This window comes from Coptis chinensis, chromosome 4, assembly GCF_015680905.1.
Source record: "Coptis chinensis isolate HL-2020 chromosome 4, ASM1568090v1, whole genome shotgun sequence".
In the NCBI taxonomy this organism is placed as follows: domain Eukaryota; kingdom Viridiplantae; phylum Streptophyta; class Magnoliopsida; order Ranunculales; family Ranunculaceae; genus Coptis; species Coptis chinensis.
Window position 1 is genome coordinate 74,732,266 of NC_141459.1, and position 14,583 is coordinate 74,746,848.

General features: G+C 36.6%; 1 protein-coding gene across 1 annotated transcript in view; it reads left to right on the plus strand.

The window, feature by feature from the left end:
* LOC147504801 (uncharacterized protein At5g02240-like) overlaps positions 1–9,706 on the plus strand; it is a 30,921-nt gene extending 21,215 nt beyond the window's left edge. The window contains exons 6-7 of the mRNA XM_086557533.1: positions 9,152–9,275; positions 9,371–9,706. Coding sequence (XP_086413659.1) covers positions 9,152–9,275; positions 9,371–9,490 — 244 coding nt within the window. The 3' untranslated portion in view covers positions 9,491–9,706. The remainder of the gene's footprint in view (positions 1–9,151; positions 9,276–9,370) is intronic.
* The last annotated feature ends 4,877 nt before the right edge of the window (positions 9,707–14,583 follow it).

Below are 14,583 nucleotides of genomic sequence, written 5' to 3' on the forward strand. Positions count from 1 at the left end.
ACCATATCGACATACCACTCTTTCAAACAAAAAACCGATAATATCTTGCTCCTTGATATGTTGCAAAGCGATAGCCTCTACCTATTTAGTAAAGTAATCAGTCACAGCAAGCATGAACCTTTTCTTGCCTCTCCCAGGTATTAGAGGTCAAACAATGTCCATCCCCCACAAAGCAAACGGTCATGGGTTTGACACAGTGCAATTCCTTTGCTGGAACATGAATTGCATGACCATGTTTTTGACACTGAATGCACTTCTTTGCATATCGAAGGCAATCCCTTCGCATTTGTGGCTAGAAATATCCTTGCCTTGTTATCTTGTTATCCAAAGATCTCCCTGCTGAATGATTTCCGCACTCCCCTTCATGCAACTATGCAATGATTTGATTAGCATCAACCGCCGATATACATTTCAAATGCGGTCCCCCAAGATTTTTCCAATATAAGTTATCCTCTATTAGCAGATATCTTTCAGCTCCAAATTTTACTCTTCTAGCCTCATTTTTATCCTTGGGTAATTCCCCTTTAGACAAAAATAAACTATAACTGCTCAACCATGACGCCCCCAGCGTATCTATCTCCATAATCTCAGGATGCTTCATATCAATACTTGGGTTCTGCTGAACACCCACTTGCAACATATGTCCCTCCGTATTTTCCAGCATAGCAGCGACATATACCAAAGCATGTGCATGTCTGTTTTCTCTTCGATCGAGGTGCTGAAATTTGATTCTACTGAAATTCTGGGGCTTCTTTCTAACGAAATTCAAATAATCAATCATATTGTCGCATTTAGCTGAATATCCTCCATTGATTTGGCTTACCACTAGTTAAGAATCACTGAATACAAATAATTCTTTGACATTTAACGATGTAGCCATTTCCAATCCTGTAATCAACGCCTCATATTCTGTTTCGTTATTGGACGCATGGAACCCCAAGGTAACTGCTGATTCCAATCTCTAATTGTCTGGCATTATCAGAACCGCTCCGATACCACATCCCTTTTGACCTGATGACCCATCGACAAAAAGTTTCCATCCATTTGTACCAGCCCACGGATCATCCTCATCCATCACATCATCCGGTTCTTTCAACTGTAAACCACTATCTTCTTCAATATCCCAATTTTCATCTTTAGCGGGAAAATCTGCTAAAAAATCCGTTAATATTTGGCTCTATTCTGAAACCCTATTCTGATACTCAACTCCAAATTCATCAATAAGTACTGACCACTTCGTCATTCTTCCTGATTTGGCTGTTTTGGCTAAAGTATGCTTTAACGGAAGATTTGTTATGACAATGACTGAATGGGCTTGAAAATAAGATTTCAACCTTTGAGTAGAATAAAGAAGGGCTAATGTATACTTTTCCAACATCGAATATCGAGTTTCAGCGTCCAGCATTATTTTGGATTGAAAATAAACAGGTCGCTCAGCCCCATTTTTCACTTTTATTAATACCGAGCTAATAGCAAAATCTGATACTGCTAAATATAAAAAATAAAGTATCACCTTCCTCTAGCTTTATCAAAGTTGGCACTTCTTGGAGATACTTCTTTAAATATAAGAAACCTCTTCACATTCTTCCTCTCATATGAATTTTGTATTCTTATTCAGCAACTTGAATAAAGGTTTGCATCGGTTAGAAGTTCTTGATATGAACATATTTAAAGCTGCAATTCTTCCTGTCAGCTTTTGTATTCGCTTCCTAGTACTCGGAGAAGGCATTTGTTGAATAGCTCGAATTTGGTCTGGATTCACATCTATATCTCTTTTGTGACTATATACCCCAGAAATTTCCCTGAACTGACCCCAAAAGTATATTTCTCTGGGTTGAGCTTCATATTAAATTGTCTGAATATCCGAAACATTGTATCGAGGTCCTTAACATGATCTTCTGTTTTTTTTCGATTTGATTACCATATCATCTATATAGACTTCCATAATATGTTTAATCAAATGCTTAAACATTTTCTCAACCAACTGCTGATATGTTGTTCCAGCATTTTTTAGGCCAAATGGCATTCGAACAAAACAGTAAAGACCTCCTTCCACAATGAACGTTGTTTTTAACTGATCTAAAATTGTCATGACAACTTGAAAATATCTTGAATGCCCATCGCAAAAACTCAGCAACTCAAAACTCATTGTTCGATCGACCAATTCATCAATCCTGGGCATCGAATAATAATCTTTCAGACACTCTTTGTTAACATCGGTGAAATCCACACAGATCCTAACTTTGCCATTCTTTTTTGGGACAACAACAATATTTGCCACCCATTCTGAGTTATCGATTTCCTTAATGATTCCACATTCCAACATCTTTTTTATTTCATTTTGCACCGCCTCTGCGTCTATCGGCCGAACCTTCCTATGCGATGCACATGAACTGCTCCTTCTCGCATATTCAACTTATGAGAACATATAAGAGGGTCAATACCCGGGAGATCTGCCATCGACCAAGCAAATATATCTTTATTTATCCTTAAGAAATCTACCAAATCTTGTCTGACCCTCGGACTCAGCTCTGTTCCAATAAAAGTGAAACAACTTTCATTATTCTGACCGATATTGACTCTTTGTACCTCCTCCATTGTTTTGCTTGGAACTACTTCCATCTCTGTCTTCAGCTCTGACGTAAATCTAAAATCCTGCTGATGCTTTGTGGTATCGGACTTTAGAGATAAATCCTCTGCTAATTGCTATTTGGTGTCTTCTGAGACGCCCCCAATATCTATTTTTTTCTCTTTCATCATACCTTTCACAGTAACAAAATTGCACTTCTCAGACTCTAACTGATCACCTCGTATCTCATGTGGTCCAAAAGCAGTCGGAAATCTAATAACCTGATAAAAAAGTACTGGGAACCGCTCTCATAGCATGTATCCATTTTCTTTCCAAAATAGCATTATGATCCGAGTGATTCTTGATGACTATAAACTTAGTCATTATTGTCTGTGGGCCTGCCCTTACTGGCAATTTTATTTCTCCAGTTGGTCTGGTTGAAGTTCTATTGAAGCCAAACAAATTAAATTGTGGTTCTTTTAGATGTGACTCATCAAATCCGATACATGTATATACTTTCCAAAACATAATATTGACCAAACTTCCACAATCCACCAATACTTTCTGCACATCATAGCCAGATATCCTTAATGTAATTAACAATGCATTATCATGAGGTAACATTACCTTTGACAAATCACCGGGAACAAACATAATAGCTCTAGGTATGCTTGCCGCTACTAATGAGGGGTTCACTGGTATCGGCTCTATGTTCACCTCTAGCACCTCCCTTACTGTCGATATATTTCTGATTTTATCCTTTATAATCTTCTTTTGTAGGATAACTCCTTTGTAAATCATATTGATCACTCCTAAAGGCTTATCATTCACCATAGTTGTTACCTCTGATCGAGCATCCGCTCTGAACTCGCGAAGCTTCCCATCTCGCATTAATCTGTCCACTTCTCTGAGCAGTTGTAAACACTTAGGGTGTGTTTGTTAAATTTTAACTCATGGAAAGGAAAGGAAATAAAATGGGTGGTCCACTATGGAATGGAATGGAAAGGAAATAATTTTAAATGGTATGTGTTTGGTAAACTGGAGAAAGGAAAGTAAAAACTGGGGAATGGAATAATCATGTTTGTTTGCAAAAGCTATGGAAAGGAATAATTGTATTGTTGGGTCAATCTTTCAAACCTCTTTTTCTGCGGTGGTTGGTTCTCCACCTTTGCATAAGAATCTACTGTCTTCCTCTTATCAGACTTATTGTAATTATCCTTTTTAGCGGACTTATTTGATTCCGATACTTGTAATACGGGCTGATTCGATGTTGCCATAATTCCCTCCTTAACTTGCACATCTTTTTCTATTTTATCATACAATTCTCTCAGAGTTTTGATCTCCTTCTGAAGCATATATTTGTGTATGTCAAAACCTGGAATAAGTCCTGTCTGAAACGCCATTACTGCTGTCATTTCCGATTGATCCAAATGCTCCACTAGCTGTGCCTCTGCCTTGAACCGCGATAAGAAAGTTTTTAAAAATTCCTCCTCCCCTTGCTTAAGCTGGAACAAGATTGACACCTGTTTCGGTTTTACTCGCTGATGACCATAATTGGACAAAAACTTCTCTTCAATCTCCCGATAACATGATATCGACCCTTCCGGTAGATAACAGAACCACTTCAACGCCTTCCCCTTCAGGCTTGAAGAGAAAGATTTACATAATAATGAATCCAGATAAGCTGTACCTTTGTATATCGAAAACTTATGTTGATATCCGAATAGATGGTCCATCGGATCTGACGTCCCATCATATTGGGTGTACTTCAGAAGTTTGAACTTTGGTGGAACGGGCATCATCTCGACGCTATGATGTATCGGATTTCTACTAACATCATCTGCTAGTTTCTTTATCGAAGCAGAAATCTTTTCAAGAAGCTGGTTCTGCATCATTTCCTGTATTATCTCTTTGGTGATGGGTTGCGGTATCGGCATTTCAAGTATCGGCGAAGCTTCTGTAGTTCTTTCATGTCTTTCCGATGTTTTTTCCGCAAAATGACTACCTGATTTTGAACTACACTCCTCTTCCTCATCTCCCTGGATATCCTTGACAACCACACTCGGACTTCCCTTCTTCATTTCTTGGTTCTCCTTTTGTAAAATCGCATTTTGCCATTGCACTTCCCTCAACCTTTTCAAAATTTCTTGAATTGAATTGTTACCTTCCATGTTCTCCTCTTCCTGGTATCACCGACTCACGGAAGCTCTTGTATTTCTTGTTTGTGATAGATTTTCATTATCCATTTGTTTGCTGTTTGTTTTCTTCCTTGGAGCCATTATGATTCAAGGCTCACTGTATTACTCAACTACCTTCACTCTTCTATCACTCAAATGAAGAATAACAACTATGGATTCTAAATCGAAGAAGAAGAAAACCTTTAAAGTTTCTTGTTCTCGATTCACAGACGACGCCAATATGATGTCCAAGAACACTTTCTCTCAATTGTTCTCAGATCATACAAATGTAATACTGAATTGAATGAATGAAGAAGATCAAATGAATTGAATCAAAGTTTTTATTAATATGCAATAGACAATTACAATTTTGTTCTTTCACTCTTTGTCTCTCCTGTTTCTAATGATTTTTCTGATAATGAACTAATCCCCTCTTTTTCTCTTGCTCTTCCAGTCTTTATATAATGTCCTGATTTGGTTTTGACCCAGTCAATCTTTGACACGTGTCCCTTGTCTTCCTCCTCTTTCCCGCTCAGTACCTGCAAATGTTTGAAAACCACTACGAAATATATCGAGACATTGATCTTTATTCCAATATCTCGAGTTTTGAAATATCAATTATAATATCTCTAGGCACAATATTTGCCCACTACAGTCACCTGTTTAATTGGGAATTACACATGTCTCTTTATGGGCTATAACTCTATAAGTGTAAAAAATGCCTGTAAGTGTTATTCTGGGCTTAAGCGCTAAACAGTCATTTTTTTTCCTACCTAAAATAGATTTTATCATGGGCTGATGAGCATATATATATTTTGAAGGTATAATTGTATATTTGAATATAATAATATAAAACCAATTAAATCACCGATGCTTAAATGTTTAGATCTGGATTAACTCATAATTTAGATAAAAAAACTTTCATATAAAGTTCAATGTTTACCTAAACCTACTCCGGTACTTCGTTGTAGTAGGAAGATAATTAGACCTGCAAAAAAGTTAACCCTATTAAGGAAAACTTTCTTTGTTATATCAGATGACAAGGATATAGATCCTATGAACTACGAAGAACCAATTTCTAACATTGATTTGAGAAAATGGCTTGAAACAATGAGATCAGAAATGAAATCCTTGAATTCCAACAATGTCTCGGAACTTGTTGATGTACTGCCAAATACTAAGCCTATTAAGAATAAGTAGTTATTCAAAAAGAAAAAGAGTGCCAATAGAAAGGAAGAGACTTTCAAAGTGAGACTGGTGGAGAAAAGGTTTATTCAAAAATAGGGTATCGATTATGAGAAAACTTTTTCGCCGGTAGCCATGCTTAAGTCCATTAGAGTCCTTCTAGTGATTGCTGCTCATTATGACTATGATTTGGCCAATGGATGTAAAGACCACGTTTTAAAACCTAGAGGTTATACAATTCCTAGACAAAAGCATAAAGTATGCAAGTCGAAAAAGTCCATTTATGGAGTTAAAACAAACTTCAAGAATTTGGAATGCATACTTTAATCAAACAATAAAATTGTTTGGTTTTGATCAATGTGAGGAAGAACCTTGTGTTTTACAAGAAGGTTGAAGGTAAGACGGTTATGTTTTTTGGTCTCATATGTATATATGATACACTATTCATTAGGAATGATATAACCTATAAGGACCAAACACTATATGTTGGTATATGTTTATGTAGACCCTTATATAGATAATATGGGTCTTAGAATAGTTGCTAAATAGCTTTGAAGGCCAGTGGGAGATTGTTGGGATATTTGGCCTTTACAAAGCCAATGAACATTTATTGCTTATACCTGACGATGTTTAATTAAATACACAAATCTTATTATTATGTATATGGGTGAATTTATATTATATGATAAAACCATAAGTTCCATAAGTAATATAATTAGAACAAAAAGTGTACGAAGAGTCGTATGTGGGATATTTGACTGCATCTATTTACATAGAATGCTCACAGTTAGGGGTGAAATACGACTGTAATATACACAACTGATACATGATAGGATGATGATATCTCAATCATTTGAGTGTGACTCTAAGTTTGTATAATGGCGTAGTTACATGACTAACACTGAGGGGATCGAAGTGAGAACACACCGAAAATTTGCTGTTAAAGTTAGTGTGCAAATCTCGCTCTACCCATTATTCCCTAGACTTAATGAAATGTGAAAATTTATTGTGTCTCAAATTTATTACTTTGAGTCGTTAAAAAGTAATATCTATTCATATACTAGATTTGGCGTTTTGGGTAATGAATGTAGGATGTCTTGAATCACGAATTCCAAAAAAAAATCCACCACTCTACGGAGTTATGTATTAGGAAATTGTGACAAACTAATTGAGCTCAAACCCAGCTGGTATAAGAAATAGTTTCTTAATGCTTAATTGATGTTAAAGTTCACATTAAGTCAATTAGACATGGATTTGACAATGAAGAACGCATTCCCAATAGTCTAATTGTGAATACAAGTGAGGTGGAGAGACTTGGATTTAAATAATGGTAGGAAAAGACTTTCTTGATAATTCCACCGGCCTTATTGTAAATATGGATTTGTTAATAGACATTGTCTATATTAAAGAGATATATGTTAAAAGTGTTTTAGTATATCAAATACAAGTACTTGTATGACAATGACTTGACCTTTTGAGATAAGACTTGGAATCCTAAGTGGATCCCACACATACGTATTCTCAAAGTTTCTCTATATAAGAGATTGACATTTTGGTAAAAGAGACCATTAGTCTTTATAGGAAAAGTAGGAGAAAAACAAAAGTGTTTTGTGGTGAATACTACTAGAAGGCTGAAGACACTTTTTGGATTCAGTTTTGGAAAACTTTTCTTTATTGTCAATATCCAATTTCGGCTTTGAAGGTATTTTTATTTTAATTCTTTTTTTATCAAAAATAGATTAGCATGTTAAATATCTAGGATTAATTATTTCCAAACATAAACATAACATGCTAATTTGAGTTATAGAACATATCTTAGTCCTAGTGGAAGAAACCCGTCTCGTCTCTTGAGTAGGATGGTTACTAGAATCAACCCCTTTAATCCACACCTTAAACCTTACTCCTTGGTGAATGGAGAAAGAAGAGAGTAAAATATTTGAGATCATTTTTTTTCTTTTTCTTATTGTGTTTATAATACCTATGTAAGGTTAAATAAACAAAGCCAGAAAATAGCTAACTCCCACTACTAACTCTCACAATGCTGAGTCGATGAGTCGATAAGCAAGTATGTCATAGAGAAGATGAGAACTTATCTCCAGCGAGTAATCAAGGACACTGATGACTCCTCTCCTGCGACTAGAAGAATGATTGCGAGGCTCAGTATTGAAATCAAGTTTAAGCAGAAAGTGCACGAACTAGTTCAGTGGACTAAGCCACCACTTGGGTTTGTCAAAATAAATGTTGATGGGTCGGTGACTGATGACAGTGCTGGATATGGCGGTATATTAAGGAACCATGAGGGTATTCCCATACTCTTATACATGGGTAATGCAAATCTAAGATCGGTGATTATTCAAGAATTAAAAGGTATAGAGGCAGGTCTTCTGGCAGCCCTCAATGTGAACTGTACTATGATTTTGGTTGAGTCCGATTCCATGAGAACTATTCAAGTGATTAACAGAAAGGAGGTAAGTCTTTGGTACTGTCTCGATATAGTTGAAGCCATCTGGAGGTTCATGAGCCAGTTTGGTTCGGTTAGTGTGTCCCATGTTTATAAGGAAAAGAATAGAGCGGCTGATTTGTTGGCTAAGTCTAGTACTACTCTCGATAGAATTATAAATCCAGGAGTTCCCTTGGTTAGCGTTCCCCCACTCACGTATGAGCTTAATGTAATAGTGGAGGAAGATGCTATTGGTAAGTTGTACCAAAGAGTTTGATCAATACAGGTTGGGGTCCGCCTAACCCAAAATAATCGTTTCAAAAAAAAAAAAAAAAACTCCCACTACTCTTGCGCAACAAGAGATTTAAGATAGATTATATTAGTAGCTTATATTGGAGATGGATCATTGATCCATGTGGGCGGAATTAAGTGACCCGACCCACTTACAAGAAGAAACTAAGAAAGATGAATATTTGAGAAGAATTGCAGAAAAAGAAGAAGATTAAGATTGAGAAAATATTATATTTTGACTGATTGTTAGTTGAACTCTCTAGACAACTGTGCATTGGCCTCCTTATATATATGAGCCAAACTTGTTAAGCAAAAAATAATTATACTAATTCTTATTAAACTTATAACTACTAAATAATTCAATTTCTATTAGTTATTATTAAACTCAATTCTAATTAAAATAATTGTAATTGCTAATTTTTATGGTTCTTGTCCTACATCATTCTTACTTTGAGATGAGTTGATACATAAAATTCATATTTGAAACAGAGCTGCAGGTTTGCAAGATAAAGAAGGGGGATTGCGGGAATTGATTGTTGGCAAGGATGATGAACTTTTGCAGACTGAAACAAGAAGTATCCCTAGGGCAGATGTTGCCGAAGTTTGCATTCAGGTATATCAATATGGGTTTTCTGCATGAATTGGAGTAAATTCTTTTTACTTGTTATCATTTTCAGCTGCTCATTCTTTTCCTTTTTGTAACAACAGGCTTTGCAGTTTGAGGAGGCAAAATTCAAGGCATTAGACTTGGCCTCAAAACCTGAGGGCACTGGGGAGCCAACCAAAGATTTCAAGGCTCTCTTCTCCCTAGTTACTAGTCGTTTTTAAGTGTCAATTACCATAATATTTAGTTTTACATATTGATTGACAATTTGGCATGATCTTCATTTAAATTTTTTATTGACAGAATCTGCATATAAATACTACTGATTGATCAGAAGTTAAATACTACTTACTGATCAGAAGATTAGAGAACAATGATGAAGGACGGGTGTATGACCTTATTTCGTGATTTATATAGCCTATTTATGGTATTGGAGAGAAGCCAAGGCTTAATCAAATTCTGAATAGCAAACCAATGGCTAGAAACACAGCTAAAAGCTCAAACGGCGAGAGTATACAAAAGAAAAGTAGGATTTAAACAATCGGAGTGCCAGCCAGCTATTCAACCAAACTTTATTTTCACCAATTCCTAAAATTCATTCTTGAGTTAACATAGAGAAAAGAGAGTTCTCTTTCAATACCTAACCGAAACATTTAGCGTCGTCATCTGTTTAGGCATATTTTGCGGATTAACTGTAAACCGTTTATTCTTCTGACTAAGAAATTTCTTTGCAAACTACTTAACCACTGAAGCTTTAGTTCAAACAGTTATATTTTGAAAATCAATTTTTAAACAAGGACATAAACCTTGGGCCAAGTCACAGTAACAAACAATCTCTTCTCAATTAAGCTATCTCCTTAATAAGAACAGGGAAGCAAAGGATGACTTTCAGCTGCCTGAGGAAGCAAAAGTAAGTGCACTTATCTTAAATGGGAACTGAGTAAGTGCACTTATTGTCGGTACAGAGATAAATAACTATGTAAATGAGGACAAAATTATATTATCTCCAGCTGCTAATGGTGAGTTCTCTGCAGACGATGCTTTAGGAACACCAAGAGCACAGGTAAAATGGTACAACATGGTTTGGGCCTTTGGGGTAAATTGGATGCACCAAAGCACTCTTTTGCCTCAAAGCAGCTCTTCTCAGGTAGTCTACCAATTCCAAGATAGACTCATCCAAAGGAAAATTCTCCCAACAGTCCTCATGCTGCCTATGTGATAACTCTAAAGATAACTCTAAACAAATGTTCTTCAGTTGTCCTTGTACTGTGACTATTTGGATAAGTGGGTACTGGGATTGAGTTACCAATTTTGCAATGTTAACAGGGAGTGGCACCACCTTACGAAGCTTTGTGGCAAGAATTACACAGAAGCAGAGGTCCTCATTCCTCAAAGTCTATATTTGTGTCACATTTGGACGGAGAGAAATTTAAGAAGATTCAGAGGTAAACTCAACCTTGGCAAACTGTCAGAGATGCTACTAGGTGAACGGAAGAAATATATGCAGCAGAAACTATTTACAGTCAAAAGTTACAACAGGTGCTAGAGTACTAATGAACACTGTAGGAATCAGAGCTGAGTTCCAAAATGTTATGCTCAAGAACTGCGTTTGGGTTTCTTGTCAGACTCTAGAGCAGGATATGGAGGCGTTATAAGAGATTCAGAGGGGACTACAATGTTACGTGATACTGGTGCAAGTGATAAGAAATCAGTTCTCTTCCATGAACTTAATGCAATATACAAGGATCTGCAAGGTTGTGTACTGCTACCAAAGAAGAAGATTATAGCGGCTTCTGACTTTTCATAGCTGTTCAAATTTTGAAAAGGAAGGACAAACCACCACGGATATATGGGAATCTTATTTAGACATCTATGTAAATGCCTCGTTCAAAAGATGAACTTGCACAATGAGTTGATAACTGATTTTTGGTAGAGATGATCTTTATACCATGGAGACCATCCTACCAAAAATCAGCTTATTTAAAAATGTCCAACTTAGTTAAAAGACGTTTGAAAAAATTTAACGGTTCATAATTTATGGCGTCGATCTTTTAACCAACATGCAAGTTTCCAAATGAGCTGATTTTTTGGCCATGATCTACATGATGGAACTATCTTCTCCACCCAAAATCCGCCCTCAATCGCTAGTTCATTTATTCATGTGTTAGGCAACATAACGAAGCTGCAGACTACTTAGCTAGTCTAGACACACAGATCATCATTGTAATTTCTTTGGGCCTCCTCTTGATGAGAAGCTGTTGGTTATTTTAATCGTTTTTGGTATGTTTACAAACAAAAAAAGGAAAACGTTTTTTTTTTTGCTGTAAGTCCGTAACCGACCTTTAGTTTGGAACGTTAGTTTTTGACAATAACGTTGAGAGTTGACCAAACGTTACACTCTCTCAATCCTATAAAAACAAGGCTTTACAGCAGACCAAACACACCAGTTTTTCATATCTTTCCTCTCTTTAAGAAAAACTTTTCTCCCTGATAATGGCAGTAGACTATTAGTTCTTGTTCTCTCTTCCAGTTTTGGTTTTTGCTGTGCAGTGATCATCAAGACTTTTACAGAGGCTGTCATTGTATCCTGGAGGTTCCGTGTCTATCTGCACCAGGAGGAACAGACCCGCAATACCTTAAAGAGAGCGACCTAGTCCGCGCCTCAGCTTCCAATTTCATTGTTAATCCTGTTTTTGCAGATTGTTTTCCAACAATTTTAAGGTAGTCTTTTGTCTGTTTAACAATGGAACACGAGGAAGGAAGCCAGTTCAAAAACGACAACAACAATAATCACCCTTTCAAGTTTGCCGGTCAAAACTTCAAACGGTGGAAAGCAAAGATGACATTTTATCTGACCTTGGTGAAGGTTGATAATGTTAAATGAGAAACGACCTACGGTGGAAGATCATTTGGAACCGCTCTTCTTATTCTTTGTCAACAAATGGAATCTTGAGGATTTCAAGTGCAAGAACTATATCCCGAATGCACTTCTTGGCGACATGTCTTTGCTATCTTCCAACCGCCCGATGTGTGGGATGCCCCGCGAAAGAAATATGACACCGAGGAGGTCGCTCGAAAAAGTACGGTAAGTCGTTACCTTAAATTCTAGATGGAAGATGACAAGTCGGTTGTGACTCGATGTCACGACCTACAAATAATTGTTCATGAAATACTTTCCGAGGGAATGAAGATTGACGAGCAATTTCAAGTTGCGATCGTCATTGATAAGCTTCCTCCCTCATGGAAGGATTTTAGGAACATTCTTAGACATAAATCCAAGGAGTTTTTCGATGGAGAGTCTCATTATGAGACTCGGATTGAAGAAGAATCCCAAAACGGGATCCATGATGAGGAAGTGGCTATGTCATCTGCCAAGGCTAAAGTTAATATTATAAATCAGCATGCTAATAAAACCAATTCTAATCTGAAACCTAATAAAAAGGCAATGAAGAACAAACCGAATAATAACAAGAAAGCTCCACATAAAACCAGAACCAGGTTCATATGAACCAAAGGCCACCGATGACATGACGAAGTTGTATGTTATACATGCAAAAAAAAGGGACATTATGCTCGTAACTGCAAGTACCGAAATGAGGCTAATGTCACTGAGGACACTTTTGTGGCAATGATAACTGAAGTCAATTCTGTCAATGTCTCTGAGGGATGGTGGGCTGATACTGTTGCTTCTAGGCATGTCTGTTTTGATAGAAACCGGTTCAAGAGTTATACTACAACCGTGAACCAGGAAGTTCTATTAGGCGACAACCATACTATCAAGGTTGTAGGTTCTGGTGATGTGGAGTTGGTGTTTACTACGGGAAAAACGTTTTTTGAAGGATGTTCTTCATACACCCGATATTAGGAAGAATTTAGTTTCGGTTTTATTTTAAACAAGGCTTTGGTTTTCAAATAAGTGATAAGTAGTGATCGATTATGTGATCACTAAGTCCGAATTTTGTTGGCAAGGGATATGCATGTAATGGGATGTTTAAGTTGAATGTTCTTGACATGAATAAAACTTCTACTACGCTTACATGATTGCTTATTCGTTAATGTTTGGCATGGTAGATTATGTCATATTAATAGGAAGTATGTTAAGAACATGAGCACATTGGGTTTAATTCCTATCTTGAAGAATGATGTTTTTGTACACTGTGAATCATGCACCAAGGCCAAAATCACTAAGAAACCTCACAAGTCAGTTGAGAGAAGTACAAATCTGCTAGCATTAGTACATTCTGATATTTGTGAACTTGAAGGTGTTCTAACTAGAGGTGGTAAAAGATATTTTATTACCTTCATTGATGATTTCTCAAAATTTACCTATGTTTATTTATTGAAGAATAAGAGTGATGCTTTAAATGCTTTTAAAGCTTATGTGATTGAGGTTCAAAATCAGCATGATAGAAACATAAAAGTAATTCGAAGTGATAGAGGTACTGAGTATGATTCTACTGATTTTAATCTTTTCTTACAATCACATGGTATAATTCACGAGACAATGACTCCTTATTCACCGAAATGAATGGAGTAAATTTGAACTTAAGAATAGAACACTTAAGGAATTAACTTTGCTATGTTGCTTAGCTCTGGAGCATCCTCAAGTTTATGGGGTGAAGCTGTTTTAACTGTATGCTATGTTTTGAATAGAATTGCTAGTTCTAAGACTAAGGTTACACCTTATGAGCTATGGAAAAATAGAAAGCCCAACTTGAGTTATTTCAGGATATGGGGTTGTCTGGCCTTTGTAAGGAAGCATAAGCCCAAAATCTCTAAGCTTGATAGTAAGGCCTATGAGTGTGTCTTTTTAGGCTATGCTATGAATAGTAAGGCCTATAGATTTATGGATATGAAGAGTAATGTTATTATTGAATCATCCGATGTCGAGTTTTTAGAAGATAGCTTTCCTTATTTATCTAGAAATAGTGGGGGTGCATCTTCCTCTAAGACCCCTACCAAAGATGTTTCTGCTTCTGATGTATCTAGATTACATGATAGGGACACGCATTAATCGTGAACCAACCAAGAAGGAGTAAAAGAGCTAGGGTCGCTAAAGATCTAGGATCTGATTTTGTGACGTTTTCTTTGGATGGAGATCCCTCCTCCATAGAAGAAGCTCTTGCCTCTTCCTCGACTCACGAGTTTTGGAGAGAAGCTATTCAAAGTGAAATAGATTCTCTCATGGAAAACAAGACTTGGGAGTTAGTGGATTTGCCTCCTGGTTGTAAAACTATAGGAAGCAAATGAGTTTTAAAAAGAAAGTTTAAAACCGATGGTTCAATAGAAAAGTTCAAAGCCAGACTAGTTGTCAAAG